The sequence below is a fragment of the Trematomus bernacchii genome, unplaced genomic scaffold, assembly GCF_902827165.1.
Source record: "Trematomus bernacchii unplaced genomic scaffold, fTreBer1.1, whole genome shotgun sequence".
In the NCBI taxonomy this organism is placed as follows: Eukaryota; Metazoa; Chordata; class Actinopteri; order Perciformes; family Nototheniidae; genus Trematomus; species Trematomus bernacchii.
The window spans coordinates 1,299,230-1,317,579 of record NW_022987469.1 but is presented as its reverse complement, the minus strand read 5'-3'; the positions used below and the strand labels follow the sequence as shown (position 1 = coordinate 1,317,579).

Sequence of the window (18,350 nt, the reverse complement as noted above, 5' to 3'; positions counted from 1 at the left end):
TGTTCACAGATATTTTAAATATTTAGAAATGTGTTTTATTGTTTTATGTCCTATATATATTATGTAAGGAGCTTGGGACTTAATATGTTGCCGTATCTACACTGTAGCATCTGTGCATATGCCAATAAAGCCCTTGAACGTTGAAGCTTGAGATGTCTGGCAGGGATTCTCAGTGTGTGTTCTCAGTGTGTGTTCTCTCTGTGTGTTCTCTTTGCAGGACGGAGACGGTGGTGGAGAAGCTGCTCACCAACTGGATGTCCATCTGCCTCTATGCTTTCCTCAGGGTCAGTCATCACATATATTCCCGCTACAACTAAACAACTAAAAGCAATGTCAGTCAAAAGAGTTCAAGTAAAAGTCCTCAATATTTTACTTAAGTAAAAGTACAAAAGTATTGGCATCAAAATATACTTGAAAGTACTAAAAGTAAAGTACTCCTTATGCGTCATGGCCCACTTTAGGATTGTATATATATTGAGCTCCAAGCAAACAGCTGACCTTGTGCTGTGAAGTTATTTACAGATGTTACCGTTAATAGAAGTGAAAGCCTTGCATTGAAAAAGATGATAGTGTGTGAGACTATCTATCAGCAGGACCCTTTTGTGATATCCCTTTATATTAATAGTAATCATTTAACACATTGCTTTGCAGACGCATGACCCAGTACATGACCCCCAATTATCTCTGATCATATATCTCAGCCACATATTAGCATGTTAGCAAAATGGACTCTGCAGCATTTCATAACTGAGTAATAATTGTAGCGTTATGATACTGAGACTGCATGTCGTAAAGACACAATACATCATACTCTTCTCATCCAAAGGTCGTCCATAATTCAATAAATGTACCCTCCATTCAGTTAATAATCCCTATAGCCCAGTTCCTGCTGCATACGGTTTTTTAAATGAGCCAGATCAGATTATATTAGATGGGATGACAGTGCAAATGACTAAAGCCGACAAATTGTGTGTGTGTGTGTGTGTGTGTGTGTGTGTGTGTGTGTGTGTGTGTGTGTGTGTGTGTGTGTGTGTGGTGTGTGTGTGTGTGTGTGTGTGTGTGTGTGTGTGTGTGTGTGTGTGTGTGTGTGTGTGTGTGTGTGTGTGTGTGTGTGTGTGTGTGTGTGTGTGTGTGTGTGTGTGTGTGTGTGTGTGTGTGTGTGTGTGTGTGTGTGTGTAGTGTGTGTGTGTGTGTGTGTGTGTGTGTGTGTGTGTGTGTGTGTGTGTGTGTGTGTGTGTGTGTGTGTGTGTGTGTGTGTGTGTGTGTGTGTGTGTGTGTGTGTGTGTGTGTGTGTGTGTGTGTGTGTGTGTGTGTGTGTGTGTGTGTGTGTGTGTGTGTGTGTGTGTGTGTGTGTGTGTGTGTGTGTGTGTGTGTGTAGGACTCAGCGGGGGAGTCTCTCTACATGCTGTTCAGGGCCATAAAGCACCAGGTGGACAAAGGGCCGGTGGACGCTGTGACCGGGAAGGCCAAGTACACTCTGAACGACAACCGGCTGCTGAGGGAGGACGTGGAGTACAAGACCCTGGTGAGGAGAGCTTTTCTTTGAATCATTTTACTTTTACTGAATGAGTAGGGGTTTGAATTCACGTCATTCAACAAGACCAAACATTTCCTTTCCTCCCAAAAAAAAATAGAATAAAATGATGTACATGAAACACTAATAATAAATACATGAATTAGGGATGCTCCGATCGCCAATTTTGGGGCCGGAATCAGTATCGGCCGATCCGATCGAGTGGGCGGGGCCTATGGGGATCTTTTCATTTAATCGTTTATTTGAATAGGGACAATGCACATTAATGAACACTTTAGACAAATAATGCTTCAAGTGTAAATATGCCGGATTTGAGCTTTGAGCTAATTTCCATCCGTAGTCCCTGACATACAACATATAAGAACATGACATTTGTAAACATCTTCCATTTAAAGTGATGTTTAAAACTCAGTTAATGGGGCTCATTCACTGGCGCTTCCACAAACAACAACCAACATAATTATTACATTCAAATGAAGTACATTATTCAAGTTTACATTAACTTGGGATAATAACACGGGAGTAATGAGCGGAAGTGCTCTCTTTTCCTCTCTCCCCCCCTCTCTCTCCCCCTCTCTCTCTCTCCTGACAGCCTGTCAGTATCTCATGCAGCTCACTGATCCAGTAATGAGTGACCCGACAGTGAAGAATAAATATATTTATAACTAGTTTAGCTTGTTCCAGAGGTAGATCAAATAGCTAAGTGTGTTAGGTCTAACTCTTAGTGTGTGTTCTGCTCCGCTCACCGGTCCGTCACAGCGGGTGGAGCTGCAGGATTTCTGCTTCACACACACGTTGCATACCGCTATTTTATTGTCTTTTTCGGACACCTTAAAATACTGCCAGACCGGCTGGCAGTATTTCTCCATAATAATAAATTGTTAATTGGCGAGCTTGTTTTGCCGCACACAGAGAAAAGTGCCGCGCACAGAGAAAAGTGTCATCATTTTACGTTATGCGATTGGCTCGGCATTTTTAGAGAGCACCGATCGATCGGCAGAGAGTGAGTATCGGCCGATATCGATCGGCGGCCGATCGATCGGAGCATCCCTAAACATGAATTAAAGAACAACAAGGGTAAAATGGTTGTCTGATTAAAAAAGATTGCATTCCCACTCATACTTGCAAGACAGACAGACACACACAGACAGACACACACAGACACTGATTTATTTTAGATTTGTTCTTTTGGGCTCTACTCATCTACAGTTTCCTAACTTGTGCTCCATATTTTGATGATTTTCTTTCTTTATTACTGTCTTCTGACATTGTTCTTCATAAGTTCAAATAAAAATAAATACTAAGAAATGTAAAGAATCAGATATATCCAGCATGACCTTCATCAAAGTGTGTTGTTCCCCGTTTCCTCCCACTCACCCTTTGCCCCCCCCAGACCCTGAACGTCCTGGTGCAGGGTGGAGCAGAGAACGAGAGCCAGCCGCTGCCCTCCAAAGTGCTGGATTGTGACACCATCACCCAGGTGAAGGAGAAGCTGCTGGACCAGGTCTACAAGGGCACCTCCTTCTCCCACCGGCCCCACGCAGACTCCCTGGACCTGGGTGAGGATCACACACACACACACACACACACACACACACTCACACTCACTCACTCACTCACTCACTCACTCACTCACTCACTCACTCACTCACTCACTCACTCACTGGGCTTTTGTTAGATTTGTTGAACTGTGGTGCCCCCTACTGTCAGACAACAATAATACCACAAACAACAGCATAAAAAGAACCATAATTTAGCAAAGCAGCAGCAGCTGCAATAAATAAGGGAACTGAAGTGCCTAATCCTGAGTTCCACATGAGATCCGGGGACACACATTTCCAAAAGGCACACATGGAGATGTTGTTTTGTTCCGCTCATTAATATGATGATAAATTAAGCAATAAACGTCAGTTGAGTTGTATATCCAAAATCCAAATATCACTATTGTGATCAGGCAATCGTCAAAAATAAAGTGACAAAATGAATGCGCTAAATAATGCGCTAAAATACTTAAAACAACGTGCCAAATAATGTGATCACTAAAGAACAATGTGTCAAATAATGTGATAGTAAAACTGTAGGCCTTCCCCCTTCCAACCCTAAATCACACAACTTTCTCGTCCATGTAAGGCCTACCCCCACAGGTGGAGGCTGATGTCATTCATTCACAAAAAGTGCCGTTATTAAAACATAATCATACCAGTGACCTACCAGTTCCAAAAATAATATTTCATAAATATTGCTGTTACTCAAGTATATCTGATAGATGCGTCCATAATGGATCAAGAGCTGCTAATAACTCCTATAGGAGATGTGTTGCACATATATTATATTCAATAAGTATTATCTCTATTTCAGAGTGGCGCTCTGGAGTGGCCGGTCATCTCATCCTGTCAGACGAGGACCTGACGTCAGTGGTGCAGGGGAACTGGAAGCGCCTGAACACCCTGCAGCACTACAAGGTGAGCGTGCACACTTCACTAAAACACTGAAAGTTATAAAGGGCCCTGCGGTCTAATGATGCTGACTGTACATGTGGTGTTGTTCATCAGGTCCCAGACGGATCCACAGTGGCGCTGGTCCCTCGCAACAGCAAACACATTCACCATGACAACCACGACTACGTGGCTGGAGAGAGTGAGTGAACCTGAGAACATGTTGTGGGATGAGAAGTGCAGGTTCTCCTCATGGTGATCCTAAAAACCCTTCATTTGCTTCATATAAGCTCCTAACAAACCTCCTCTGTTTGACTGCAGCATTTGAGGGTCAGCGGTTTGAACCCCAGCCCATGCAATCAAATTATTTGAAAGTCCTTTGACAAGATACTTAACCGCAAACTGCTCCTTTAGGTCTGTGGCATTGAAGTGTATATAAGTGAAATGTGAAGGAGTGTGCTCAATGACAATGCTGATCTTTCTGTTTCTGTTCATGTGAAGGAGAAACAGGGCACGGTCCCCGGTCAGTGAACTGTAATAATGTAAGCTTTCCAAACATGTTCGTGTGCAGAGACCCCGATGCTGGAGGATGCAGACGAGGGAGGCGTGCGGCTGTGGCACCTGGTGAAGGCCAGCGAGGAGCCCGAGCTGCCCAAACACCGGAGAGGAAGTCTGAGGGAGAGAGAGAGGGCCAAGGCCATCCCCGAGATCTACCTCACCCGCCTGCTCTCCATGAAGGTACACACACACACACACACACACACACACACACACACACACACACACACACACACACACACACACACACACACACACACACACACACACACACACACACACACACACACACACACACACACACACACACACACACACTAGATATATTGATCTGTTTGCATTTCACAATAAATGTATTACTACAATAATAAAGTACATATTATATTTACTTGTTCACTTCCCAACATTTGGTTTATTTATTGTATGTATAGTTTACTTCATCTGCATTACTTGCACATAGGTCTTGTGACATAATCTGCACAATTTGTTTTTACTCAGTTTCTTCTTGCACAATTTGTATTGTTTAAAAAAAAAAGCCTGGGACTTAATATGTACACTTTATCTACTGTGCATACAGCCTGAACCTTAAAGTCAGATACAATGGCCACAGTCATTTATATAAACAATGCACAACTTTTTCATGTGCAAAATAAAAAATACATTCACGTATAAATCCTGCAACATGAACCCACTGCAGGTACACAGTGAAAGCAGTAACAAACAAACGTCGTCCTCCCCCTCCCCCTCTCCCTCCCCCTCCTCTCGCTCTCCAGGGGACGCTGCAGAAGTTTGTGGACGACCTGTTCACAGTGATCCTCAGCACCAGCCGCCCCGTCCCGCTGGCTGTCAAATACTTCTTCGACCTGCTGGACGACCAGGCGGCCAAACACGGCATCTCCGACCCGGAGACCATACACATCTGGAAGACCAACAGGTACAGTCGAGACACACACACACACACACACACGCACGTGCACACACACACACGCGCGCGCACACACACACACACACACACACACACACACACACACACACACACACACACACACACACACACACACACACACAATGAACTCAAAGCCCTTCAGAGGTGCTGGAGCCAGGTGTCTGATGTCTCCTCTTCCTCTCCAGTCTGCCTCTGCGTTTCTGGATCAACATTGTGAAGAACCCTCAGTTCATCTTTGACGTGCAGGCCTCGGACCACGTGGACGCCGTGCTGTCCGTCATCTCTCAGACCTTCATGGACTCCTGCACCATCGCCGAGCACAAGCTGGGCCGGGTGAGCAGAGCTTCATGATCTTAGATTGAACACACTTTCATCCTATATGGGCTCTTATTTTCAATAGCTGTTTCGGGGTCAATCTGGTTTGAAACGTATTTACTTTTTCACAAGAGACTGAAGATGAAAAACAAGAGGGCACTTTAACAGGGGGAACAGTTACAGCTGTAAATGCTGCAGCTGGTGATGAGCCGTAAAGCAGCCCCTCCCCCCCTCTGTGTTCTCATCTCCTTGTCCTCATCTCCTTGTCCTTCTGAGCAGGACTCTCCCATCAACAAGCTGCTGTACGCCAGAGACATCCCCCGCTACAAGCAAATGGTAGAAAGGTGAGTTCATGTTTAATTAATGGTGACGCTCAACACTAACACAGGCTAACTAACGGGTTAGTTTAGGCATTAAAGATCAACTTCACTATCAATATTTATAGTCAAAAAAAGATAATGCCGCTTGCTTGTTGATGAGTATGATAATGTAAGGGATGATTATGGTGAGACATGATAGCCTGTTGGCTGTAACAAAATGAAAATGGCAGGTTATGGCTAATAATAGGAGTTAGAGCAAATGTTACCTGATGAGTTAAATGTTTGATTAAATAGTATGGCAAAAAGTCACTTTCACAATTCCAACAAATACCCTTTAGGCCCATTAAAACATAGTGTTAAACGGTTCCTTGAACAATATGACTTGCATTCGATCCATGTTGCAATGTTATTGTCCAATATTAATGCTCTGTAATAAAACAAAATAAATGTTATGAAGTATACAATACTGTTGGTTACAGGTGGGGTTTGCATTTGAAGATATCTTTTAACTTGGTATTCTTTTTTAATTGTAACTGCTGTTATTGCAGGTACTATGCGGACATCAGGCAAACCATCTCAGCCAGTGACCAGGAGATGAACTCTGCTCTGGCTGAACTGTCTCGGGTACGTGCACAGAATACACACACCCACACACACATACATACACACAGGACATGTGACCTAATTGCTTTGTGTTTCAGAACTACTCTGGGGAGCTAAACTACCTGGTGGCACTGCACGAGCTGTACAAGTACATCAACAAATACTACGACCAGGTGTGTACCCTCAGTGTGACTCAGCAGTTTATCAGTTGTATGGTTTGTGTTTACACTCTACGCTGAATGAAATACCTGAACATGTACAGTAGATGAGGAGCTGGTAGTTTGTTCTTCTTTCGCAGAATATGTTTAATGTCTTCAATCAGGTTTATTTCTGACTTTGTTAAACATTGTGACATTTTCGTAGACATTACAAAAATTGCTTTTATAATGTGTTGCTGCCTGTATGACTGTTTATTGGGGCAATTGTTAATGAATATGTTTAACACAAGCTGAAACAGTAGGGGATAACAGAGCCTACCCACTGCATAGTAGTCTTCCCAAATGTATAAATATTCTTTATTGCATTTCTTTCAGTCATCTTTCTCATAAACGTTCATATGACTGACATTTAGACAAATTTTTATAGCCCAAAATCACACGTGTCTCAGAAGCCCTTGCCCTCTGAGACTTAGTTAAGATAAGAGAAAACAAACAGAAGGTTCTTTAAAGTAGAAAACACTCTTTTGTGTGCTGATGAAGGTGTGTGCTTTTGTGTTCTGATGATAATGACCCATCTGATGGTGTTTGTCATCTGTGTTCCTCCTCTTCACTCTCCCTCCTCCCATCCTTGCGTGATCCTCAGATCATCACGGCGCTGGAGGAGGACCCCACAGCCCAGAAGATGCAGCTGGGCTACAGACTGCAGCAGATCGCTGCCGCCGTGGAGAATAAAGTCACAGACTTGTGACGGAGCAGGCTGATACTGGGAAGGGGGGGGGACCAGACCTACACCCTGCAGCTGGACCTGGGAGCAGGAGAGCCACAGGCAGACTGACATGAATCCTTCTTTTCAGGAGGAAGTCAAGGAGCACTGAGATTTTGAAAAAACATTTGCTTTGCTAAGGATCAGAAGACTCAGGTTGGAGTTGAAAGCACCTTATGGTCTGAGCGCTCTCTGAGGAGGAGCAGAGCGTGGACACTGACAAGAACCCTGGAGTCAATGAGGCCTGCTCTCCTTAACCTAATGAAGAGACATTTGAAAGCGAAACTTCTCTGTGTTTATCTCTAAAGAACACGTGCTGGACTTCAAACGTGACGGTCTTACACAGCAGCTGATCTGCAGTCAGCTGATCTTCAGGCTGATCACAGCTGTGTGCTAACTGTTGTCCCTCAGAGTGAATTTATGAAGCGGTACCTCTTATGCCTTGTGTGCTTGTCGCTGCTGTATTAGTTATTTCTGTGTGTGCGTGCGTGTGTGTCCATTTCACTGCTTGCCAATCTACACTCTGTATTGGCAATTTTCTGTTTTTTAGTACAAAGTACACATTGATGTAACTGGTTATTTACTTAGATGACTGCAGTATTCACAAAACGATTACCTAAGCTTCCATATTCTTTCTCTGAAATGGACACGTTTTTACGCCCTTCTAATCAAAGAAAACGGCTGAGTCACTGCCACTCTCTACCTCAGCCTAATGTACCTTGCTTTCCTGTGATGCTGTTGACACAACACCAACACTACTACTTAGATTTCAACCAGCTAAAACTACCAGTATAGCAGTGCAGCATCTGCTGTCTTTGACACAGAGTAACACCAGCTGGACATTCTCATCAGCCGCGGTACGAACACACACACATTTCTGAAATTGAGATTGGAAATCAGAACCAGCTCATTAGAGCATTTTAAGGTACTTGCTCCCCGACTGAATGTCAGTTTACTGTTTTAGTTTCTCGCTTTTATACTTATTCATGTGTCTATAGTGTACAAATCACTGGAATGATGTCAGAGGAAAAGTAAAAGTTATTCCATAAAGAAACTCCATGAAGTGGAATCTTAGTGCGCACCACAGTGTTTTATTTTGTTAGTCAGTCATATTTCTTTTAACTGTGTACATTTTAACATTCCTTTTAGGTTTTAAACAATGTATTAAAATCATGGTTCACCTCCACGCTATGATGATGGTACGTGTTGAGGTTTCTTGGTGTTGACATCATGGCTGGTAAACAGTTCTTGTATTGAACACAAGGTGGCACCGCTTCCTTTGCTGAAGGTCTGTCTGTCATTTTGTTGTGTCAAGTTGATACAGGTTTATATATTGATTATATTACTACTGGTTCAGTAGATATTGCTGATCTTGTCACTGTTCTGTTCAGTTAGAGCACAGAGACCTTTTATACATGAGCAAATGTTTTTCTTATTTAAATGACAGAACGAGATGGCTTTCAGTAGGGCTGGGTGTGGTTGGACTACCCTTTAATTTGGATTACCATTCGGTAATGGTTAGGAATTGCAGATATTAGAGGCTGGGTTCAGGTGAACACAAGGGGAAACCCAAAGAGACAGGAAATCAGACCCTGCGTTGACTTTAATGCTTAATAACAGTGTGATGGACTTCAAAAGTAATGAGGTGTGGTACCCAGCCCTAGTTAGTCATCAGCGACCAAAACGATGAAAGTGAATGAAGAGTGTTTATGTATGTCATTCCCGGGTCCAGGCATGTGAGAATGTAGCCTGTAGGTTTATTGCTACATGACTTAACATACAGATTACTAATGACTCATGAACGGATGGCTTGTTCTGTCATACACTGTCACTTCAGATAAGACTAAAAGCTCAGTGATAATAAAGTCATTTCAAGAGGAACATTATACCTGTTTAGGCTGTACAAATTTGGCAATGTAGAGCAGGCTCTGCAATGAGCAGTTTTAAGGATGTTTCTTATTGTGTGTGTTAATATCAGTGTACATATTGATTGCAAATGTAACTGTAGTGGTTTAACCTGTTTAATAAGAGATGGTGCCCATTCTCACAGATGCTGATGTAATAAAGTATTCTTAAAAGTTGTTGTGTTTTCCTTCTTAAAAAAAAACAGGCTCCTCTGTGTACTACTTCATTTAAACAGACCTTTTCACAGTTTATTGCTATTCAGCTGCTACAGGATTAAGTAGCCTAGCCTATAATATACGTTGTTGCTTATTCAGGTTAACATATTCGAATGGACAGTCATTGTAAAAACAACCATTATGTTTTGATTAGATTATTAAAATAGATATGTTTCCTATAGCAAGCGCTCATCCTCACGTTTTTAACGAAGGGAAGCCCATATTCATAATGCACCAGCATATGACCACCACCGCATAATTAATATCAGCAGAATATCTGGAACGCCACATTCATCAAGAGGCAGCATCCTCCAACCAACACAGGGTCCAAAATGGAGTAACGCTGAACACCGTACAGTCGGGAATCCCACTGAATGTTCTCTCAGTTTCAAACGGAAAGTTTTGCGTCGCAGGTGAAAATTGAGACTTCTAAAAACCACTGTGAGGAAATCGCCTTCGTTGTTCCTGCTGTCTAGCTAGCTGCGCAGAACAGGTAACTGACATGGGATTACTTCTGCAACTGACTGGAAGGAAGCTAGTCCAGTTAGCGTTAGCGGCTAATGCTATGCTATGCTCATAGCTACCTTTTTAACAACAGCTTTTAAGCAATAAAGGTTGCCTGAGCGTTACATGACTGTTTGAAAGCATTGAAGTTAAGCAACGTAATGCAATTTGTGATTCGTATTATTAGTGAAATATTTCGAAATGGAAGTATAAACCAAAGCTAAACGGTGCTAACGTTAGCTGCTTTGTTTGCGATGCTAATTGTAATGGTGTGTAACATGAACTAACAGCTGTAAATAACATAGCCAGAGCTAGCAACATTAAAACCTATTTTGTAACACTTTGTGGCTGTTTGTTAGTGTAGCGATATTATTCGTTCTCTTCATATCCCCCTTTGCGTATGAATAAAGCGTCATATCTTATTACATTAATGCGGCCCTGCTTGGTAAGTAACATCATAACCAAAACGTACGACGTTTTGCAAAATAATATATATATATCAATGCATGAACTAAACTACTTTATGTACATTGTGTCAGTTTACCAGAAGAGCTCCTATGTGTTTAAAACTGAAAGTGTGCATGTTACCGCTGCAGGCCCTCTGATCATTACATTAGCTTGTACAGTTTGTGTTAGTAAGCGATTCAGCCAGCAATGTGCGCAAATATCATGTTTGCGTTTAGAGGCCTGCACAATGAAAGAGCCTTTAAAATAAGAAGTGCTCTCTAAAATGCACACAGTCATTCATATAAATATTATCGATTGTGGACGGGATGTATATTTTTCCAAAGTTTGATTGTGTTGACCTGTGCGTCGGTTGTGAGCAGGTGTTCATTGTGACTGCCTGTGTTCCAGTGAAGAATGGAGCCTTCAGAGCAGGCAGGCCCAGACTCCGGCTCTCAGGATGTCAACCCTGTCTTCCTGCAGCAGCTCAGAGAGCTGGACATCCCAGAGGAGGCAGCCAAACAGGTGGGACAGCACACATTTACATCAACATTTAATGATGTGTGCTACTGTGACTGTTTCATGTTTCTATAAGCTATGACATAGCTGTGTTGATGGTTAATAGTACTGAAAGATGTATGGAAAGAAAATAAACCTGAGTGGGTAGCACATCGCCGCCCATTTTATTATACCTTATTGGCTACAATGTAATGGTATCTTGATCATGCACAACATTTTCCCCTGATCGATACTATAAGATGTGAACACTGCATTACTTGACAACTTTAGTGCTAAACATTCAAATGTACCGCTGTTACATAGAGAATTCCCTTATAACATTTATTTTAAGAGCATAGGTTATAGCTGTAGCCCCATCAGATGATTCCAGAAATGGTTTATGTCATGTGTATTCAGGGACAGATTCTGATGGGATTGACTTACCAAAGAGAGCTACAGACTTAGCTAAAACAAAACATAATAAAAGACTAAACCATAGTCCTCTTTTATTTACAGTTTAAGTATTCACTTACAGTAGTAGCTTAGCCGACAGTGTGAACCTTGACCTGGCATCCTGGTGGGCAGCAAAGCACACTTCTTTAGATGAGGGTTGTACCTGTATGATATAGTCCCTGTATGAAAACCGTCTCAGGCAAAAAATGACTGTATTACAGTTTTACATTATTATTATTAGACACATTGATTCTTAAAGGAACATAATTATGAATATAAACAAATTATAAACCTGAAAAATATCATGTAACTATATTATGTTATTAAACAAAATAATGTTGGTTTACATTTTAGCAATAGAATGTGAATTAACTACTAAATTAAATATAACATAAGATGTGAGCTTTTAAAACAATGATTTGTATTTAGCATATACCATAGGTGTGCAACACGAGACTGTACCTGTCTGTGCTTCACACACACACACACACACACACACACCCACACCCAAACCCATGTCCGTTTTTTAACACTATAGATATGCAAATGCAAAGGGTAGATAACCGTCACCTAACATACCGGTGGCACCTAGCTGCTCATGCAAGATCAACTGTTAGATATTCCTTTAGAAAGGTAGCATGTGGTAATGTTTGACTGGTTCCAGTGTTGTGGTTTTGATACCTCTTCTAAGTCATGTATTAGCCAGACTTTTTACTAATGTACAGGGACGACTTATATACATTTTTTTCGATTACATCCGACAACTTAAAACGACCAATAATTAAATATAGTATAAACTGAGCAGTGTGAGTGAACCAGTTATGAAAAAAGAGGTATAACTGAATATATGGGGAGGCGTGTGGCGCAGTGGGTAGAGCTTGGTATGGGGATCAGATGGTCACAGGTTCAAACCCCACTGCAGTCAGCATGTCGTTGTGTCCCTGAGACACTTCACCCCAAATTGCTCCTGTGGGGATTGGCCACAGTATTGAGTATGTAAGTCGCTTTGGATAAAAGCGTCTAACAAGTAACATGTAATGTAGTAATCAGGGATGCAAACTTGTTACCTTTCGGCGAAATTCGCCGTTTTGATTCCAAAATAGGTCGTTTGTGTGATTCATGTAGATCTGCAATAAAAATATTTTTGGGGTATGGGGGGGGTCTGGGACCCGGAGTAATCTGCGGCCGCGAGCTGTTATGTGCCATCATGACACGCATGGTGTTCTTTTTTTATATATTATAATGAAGCGCGAGCACAAGTCTTCCTGCCTGTCAGCTCTGCTCATGGATGTATAATAAGGCTCTGCTGCTCCGGGATGAGGGTCTAGCTTCAGCAGCTACATTACCTACGGTGCGTTCGTTAATATTAACTGTGCGGTCCAGAGTCACTGTGGCACAGACTGGACCGCTGGTTAGAACGGGGTGTTCGGAGCAGCAGAGCGTGATGTGCACTGAAAAGTGTTTCTGTCGCAATATTATTTAATGAATCGTTGAGCTAGCTAACTAGCATACATTGTCACTATCTGCTAACGTTAGCTTTAGCCTTCGTTTTCAAATAGTTTCTTTCATAGCCTATAAACGGAGGTGGTATAAGTATCTTGTACTTGAGTAAAAGTAGAAGTACTCAGATCTTGTTCTTGAGTAAAAGTAGAAGTACTCAGGTCTTGTACTTGAGTAAAAGTAGAAGTACTCAGATCTTGTACTTGAGTAGAAGTACCAGAGTGTAGGAATACTCTGTTACAGTAAAAGCCCTGCATTCAAAATGTTCCTCAAGTAAAAGTAGAAAAGTATTATCATCAAAATATAGTTAAAGTAGCAACAGCAAAAGTAGTCATTGTGCAGATTGGTCCATTTCAGAATAATATATATGATATGTTTTATAATGATTGATCATGAAAGTGTTCTCAAAGCTGGTAAAGGTGCAGCTAGTTTGAATGACTTTGTATACTGCAGGGTAGCTTGTGAATTTACTCCAGGTGGAACTAAAGTCTGATTTAACACTTGATTATATTTCACATCATTCATCCACATCTGTGAAGTAACTAAAGGTATTCAATACATGTAGTAGAGTAAAAGTACACCATTTACCTCTGAACTGTAGAGGAGAAGAAGAACAAAGTAGCAAAACATTGAAATACTTAAATAAAGTACAAGTATCTAAAAATTGTACCCAAGTATAGTACTTGAGTTTATGAACTTAGTTACTTTACACCACTGGCTATAAAGATAGAAAGACAGCCTTGCACAGAGGCATGAAAATACATTTTCAAAATGCTCAACAGTCCTGCCAAAATTATAAACTGACTGCTACACAATTAAAATAAATGCTTAAATATATTTCTATTAGATGTGACTCTTTGGCGTTTCTGTTATTATTAACTGCTGCTTTAGTTGTTCTGACTGCTAAAATCCTCTGTTATTCCTCATTTTAAAGCCGATATTCCGTGGGCTCGGATCCTTGTCACCTTTTTCATACCTGATGAGTTTGCATCCCTGAGTAATGTAATATGTATTTATCAGTTGTCAACCAACATAAGTGACAGGTATGGCCACACTATTATAAACTAATATGCCCATTTCCCTTTCCCTTTTTTCTCTTCTCTTCAGGCACTTCTACACACTCGGAACGTGTCTGCCGAGGAGGCGGCAATGTACTACTTCAACAAGCTGGAGAATGAGGTGCCCATAAGATAGCCTTAGTCCCCACAGGTACACCTTGGTACATTAGACCTTGTGAAGTTTGTCCAAAGCCAAATCTCAGTGTCTCTCTGTCTGCTCCACTCTCAGGAAGAGGGGGACGATGACCTCATGTTCAAGATGGTGTTTGTGGTGAACATGGACCTGGCCATGGGGGTCGGAAAGGTTGGTTCCAATGCCAGGTCTCTCTTGCAAATAAGACCTTGTGTCTCAATGAGATTTTACACCTGTATAAATAAAGGCTAAATACAAAAAAATAATAATAAAATGCCGCTCCTCCCACCAAAACTAAGGAAGGGCTTTTTGGTGTAGCTACATTTGAATCTCTGGTTTTACAGTGATGTAAAGCTGCTATATTTTTGGGTGTTTTACAAAGGTTTTAATTTGTGTTAGTTCGTAATATTTGATGTTCTTCTGTGCTTTTGCTCTGCGTGGGAGTATTTAATGCTAAAATCAGTTGCAGTGAAACAGTGATTGTAGGGATTTCATATCAATTTAGTTGAACAGTTTGCATTCCAATAGAAAGCTGAGTTATGTTTTCCAGGTCCAGTATGGAGTTGTTTGAACTTGGTCTGAAACATCACATAAATAAATAAAGATTCCCATGTAGTGGTGACATCAGTGGTGTTTGTGTGCAGGTGGCAGCCCAGGTTGGGCACGCTGCTGTGGGTTTGTACCAGGCTCTACAAGAGAAGAACAGCTGGAGGGAGATGGCCTGGAAGTGGGACCACAGTGGGTAAGACCTGCACAACAGAACAGTTTATTTCAGGAGGAGCAAGCATGTTCTACAGCTGCTGTTTGCAAAAATCCAAAATGTTTATCCAATAATGCTACAGTTCCTGAAGTGTTCACGCCAGTCCCCCTTTAGGCCACATTTACACGAGAACGAAACGGCTTGTATCTGCATAGTTTCTCTTACGTATAGCCCTATTATTTACACGAGGCCGTAACAAACGGACCCCACAAATGATAACGGGTCCCAAGGTGGATAGATTTGCAAACGAAACTCTCCATAGCCCCGCCTCTCCCCACCTCTGCTGCTCACTGCTGTAGCATGGCCAGTAGCTACTGTCAGTAGCTACTGCTAGTGCTACTGCTACTGACCATGCTACAGATGTTAGTACAACATCTACAGCTCGACCATGCTACAGATGTTAGTGCAAAATCTACAGCTCCTCTACCACAACCATCAGCAACAAGTGGACATGGAGAATTACATGAACTACTACATGTTGCTAAATCCACGCGGGGCATAAACAGAAGGGTAGCCATGGCAACATTGCTCAGGGCTGCTCCGGGGTCTTCTTCGCTGCTTTTGGTGTATTTTGTGGCGGAAGTTACAGCGCCACTTACAGTCCCGGCATATGTACTACAGCGTTTCCAGCGGTCTCGTTTGAACAGACACGTTAAATGAAACGAATGCATGTGAACGGAAGACTTTTTTGAAAACGCATACTGTGCATAAACGCAAACGTTCCCGTGTAAAAGCAGCCTTAGTCTCTTGAATAAAAAAGAAAAGAAATGCAGCCCCTAAACTGTGTAGGGATAGATGTACTTCCTTTGCATTTTTCTTTTTCGATCATTGCTCTGATGATTATAATATTGTTGAATAATTAAGTTGTTTCTAATTAACATTAATGATGAAAATCAATGTGCATGGTGTTGATACAGATCCAAGAAGGTGGTGGTCCAGGGGACTAATGTGGCTCATCTACTGGAGCTGCAGGCCCTGGCCATGAGCCTCAGTCTACCCGCCTACCTGGTCCAAGATGCAGGGCTCACCCAGGTAGGACCTTTTTTAAGTAATATGGTGTGTACTTGTCTTTCGGAAGCACTAGTAATTATTCGCAAAACATTGTCCAATTATTGGTACTATAATCTTTGGTTAGAAAATGTATTTTTTCAGTTTTAACAAGTGCCTTGACATGAATACCTTTTTGTTTGGCAGGTGGAAGCTGGGTCGCGCACCGTGCTGGCCATTCTTGGGGAGGAAGAGATGGTGAACAACGTCACTGGGAGTCTGAAGCTGCTTTGAGGGGCTGACCCCCACGGTGGGGGAGGCATTGCTCTGCAGTGCCACTGTGCATCCAGCAGAAGGCATTATTTCCCAGCGGCGGGGAGAGTCTTGGCATGCAAGCGGCAACCTTTACAAAAAAAAAAGACCTGAAGAACAAGGGAAATCCAGACATGTCCCAACACCAGAAACAAACCCCCTCAGCCATTTGTTTCCCTTTCATTCTTTGTCTGAGCCGCTTAGCCGGCCTTAAGAGCAGGAGGGGAGAGAGCACGGTTGTTCACAGGGTAACGAGGCGTAGGCCGTTGAATTTTCTTTTTCTGGTGACCTTTCTCTTTTCACACAGGCAACTTACTTACTAAAGTCTTATTAGAACACTTCAAACTCCTTGAGTATGTGGTCCAGTTTCAGATATGGCAAAGTTAAAAAAGTTGAGTTGGTGGCCGACCAATATGCTTATTCAAGGGGCAATGTACTTTAGACAAATACACGATGTAATTATAATTATACCCATAGCAGACGTAGTATTTCCCTGTTGGATCCACTATTCCTGAGTGAAGGATAACCTATTAACTGATAATCTGTGAACACTCATTTTGATGTTTAAATGATTTTGTGTCTGTATGCAACTTTTTCTCCCAAAGACCCCTATCCTATAGAATCAATAACATTACTCATTATGGATAAATGGCTATATATTGTATACATTTGCCTGTTGGCGGGCCATATACTGTATAATCTGTGGTGTGCCATCCTGAACCATATGCGCAGTTACTGGACTTTGTTGTATTGTTTTTCTTTGTGCAAAAGGGAGAAAACTCTAAATTGAAATGTTTGGAGTTACTGTCAGAATTGATGGCGGTCGAGAGGTTATGTGGAGCCAAAACGTCATGTAGTAAAGGTCTGCTGGGCTAACGTATGCACTGACTGCCTGTGAGGGATAGTTCACTTTAATGAAGTTGATCCATTTACAGCTTGACAAAATGCAGATAATTGTGTGTATGACAATTATTATAGACTTGGTGAATAGTCTTGCACACTATTAATCTTAATACACAAAATTATGTTTGAGCTGTGTCTATGTTCTCATTTACAAATAGTTGCGGGCATGAGCTGCCACTCCCAGAATTCCTGGTTTAATGTCAAAGATTTTATTTGTAACAGAAATCATAAAGAAACGGCGGTGGCATGCATGCGATATGAAATGTACATTTGAATAGACAAGTTGGAATCCCAAAGTTCTGTCAATTTTAGTTACATGTCGACACTTTGATACCTCCTATGTTTTACAGCCATTTGTGTGAGTGCTTCAGACTATGGAGACAATTAAAATGCCTCCAGATTAAGTAACAACCATCTTGAATCGTGTTTTGTTCTTACACACTTGAACATACAGACAATGCATATGAGAGAGGGGCTGGAGCAGTGTGGGGGAGGGTGGCCATATTGCAGTGCGTGGTTAGGACCGGCCATATTACATTGCTTTTTCACCGCAGTAACTGGCAGCATTGTGAAATATGGCCACTGCCGACCATGAGAGTCCGGCCGGGGAGCTTGTAAATATTAACCTCATGACGTGCAGTTGGAAATAACTCTGGGGGTCGTGTTTATTTAGTAGCCTACAACCGAGTAGATACCACAGAGAGGAAGTCATTCCTAGAAAATAATTGCATATCCAGTTGAAAGTATAAATAACCAAGGGAAGTTGGTTATTACTGTAGGGCGTAGCCTTCATTTCATATTATATCATTGATCTATTACAAATATGCATTGTCGTCAGTGGCTTAGCAGGATTGTGTTCACACCTGTTACTAATGCAAGGTAATGTGAATGTTTACATAATTTCCATAGCGTGATACTATTATGATGGTTTGACAGCACATTGCTATTTTAATGTCAAGTGTCACAGTAAGGTGTACAATCTCGTGTAATACTATTAAACCACATCCGGATCACTGCTTTGTTCCGTCTACCTGCGCGTTATCATA

The 18,350-nt window shown here is 41.8% G+C and overlaps 2 protein-coding genes across 4 annotated transcripts in view; both read left to right on the top strand.

Moving 5' to 3' along the window:
* The window catches only part of plxnb1b (plexin b1b), a 65,129-nt gene extending 55,416 nt beyond the window's left edge, over positions 1-9,713 (top strand). Inside the window, 12 exon segments of the mRNA XM_034143780.1 lie at positions 218-284; positions 1,379-1,525; positions 2,928-3,093; positions 3,893-3,996; positions 4,087-4,171; positions 4,541-4,707; positions 5,301-5,461; positions 5,659-5,806; positions 6,068-6,132; positions 6,657-6,732; positions 6,810-6,884; positions 7,513-9,713. Of these exon segments, the coding sequence (XP_033999671.1) occupies positions 218-284; positions 1,379-1,525; positions 2,928-3,093; positions 3,893-3,996; positions 4,087-4,171; positions 4,541-4,707; positions 5,301-5,461; positions 5,659-5,806; positions 6,068-6,132; positions 6,657-6,732; positions 6,810-6,884; positions 7,513-7,617 (1,366 nt within the window). The 3' untranslated portion in view covers positions 7,618-9,713.
* Positions 9,714-10,008: 295 nt separating this feature from the next.
* si:dkey-19e4.5 (UBA_like_SF and PTH2 domain-containing protein) lies at positions 10,009-18,315 on the top strand. 3 transcript variants are annotated; one of them, XM_034144258.1, is made up of 7 exons: positions 10,009-10,245; positions 11,112-11,225; positions 14,259-14,330; positions 14,439-14,513; positions 14,987-15,084; positions 16,020-16,134; positions 16,297-18,315. In XM_034144258.1, the coding sequence occupies exons 2-7, from the start codon at positions 11,118-11,120 to the stop codon at positions 16,381-16,383; spliced, it is 555 nt and encodes a 184-aa protein (XP_034000149.1). In that variant the 5' UTR covers positions 10,009-10,245; positions 11,112-11,117; the 3' UTR covers positions 16,384-18,315. The 3 variants fall into 3 exon arrangements, with proteins under 3 accessions (XP_034000149.1, XP_034000156.1, XP_034000164.1); XM_034144265.1 differs by having other exon boundaries at positions 10,014-10,245; positions 11,084-11,225; XM_034144273.1 differs by lacking the exon at positions 10,009-10,245 and adding an exon at positions 10,452-10,701.
* The last annotated feature ends 35 nt before the right edge of the window (positions 18,316-18,350 follow it).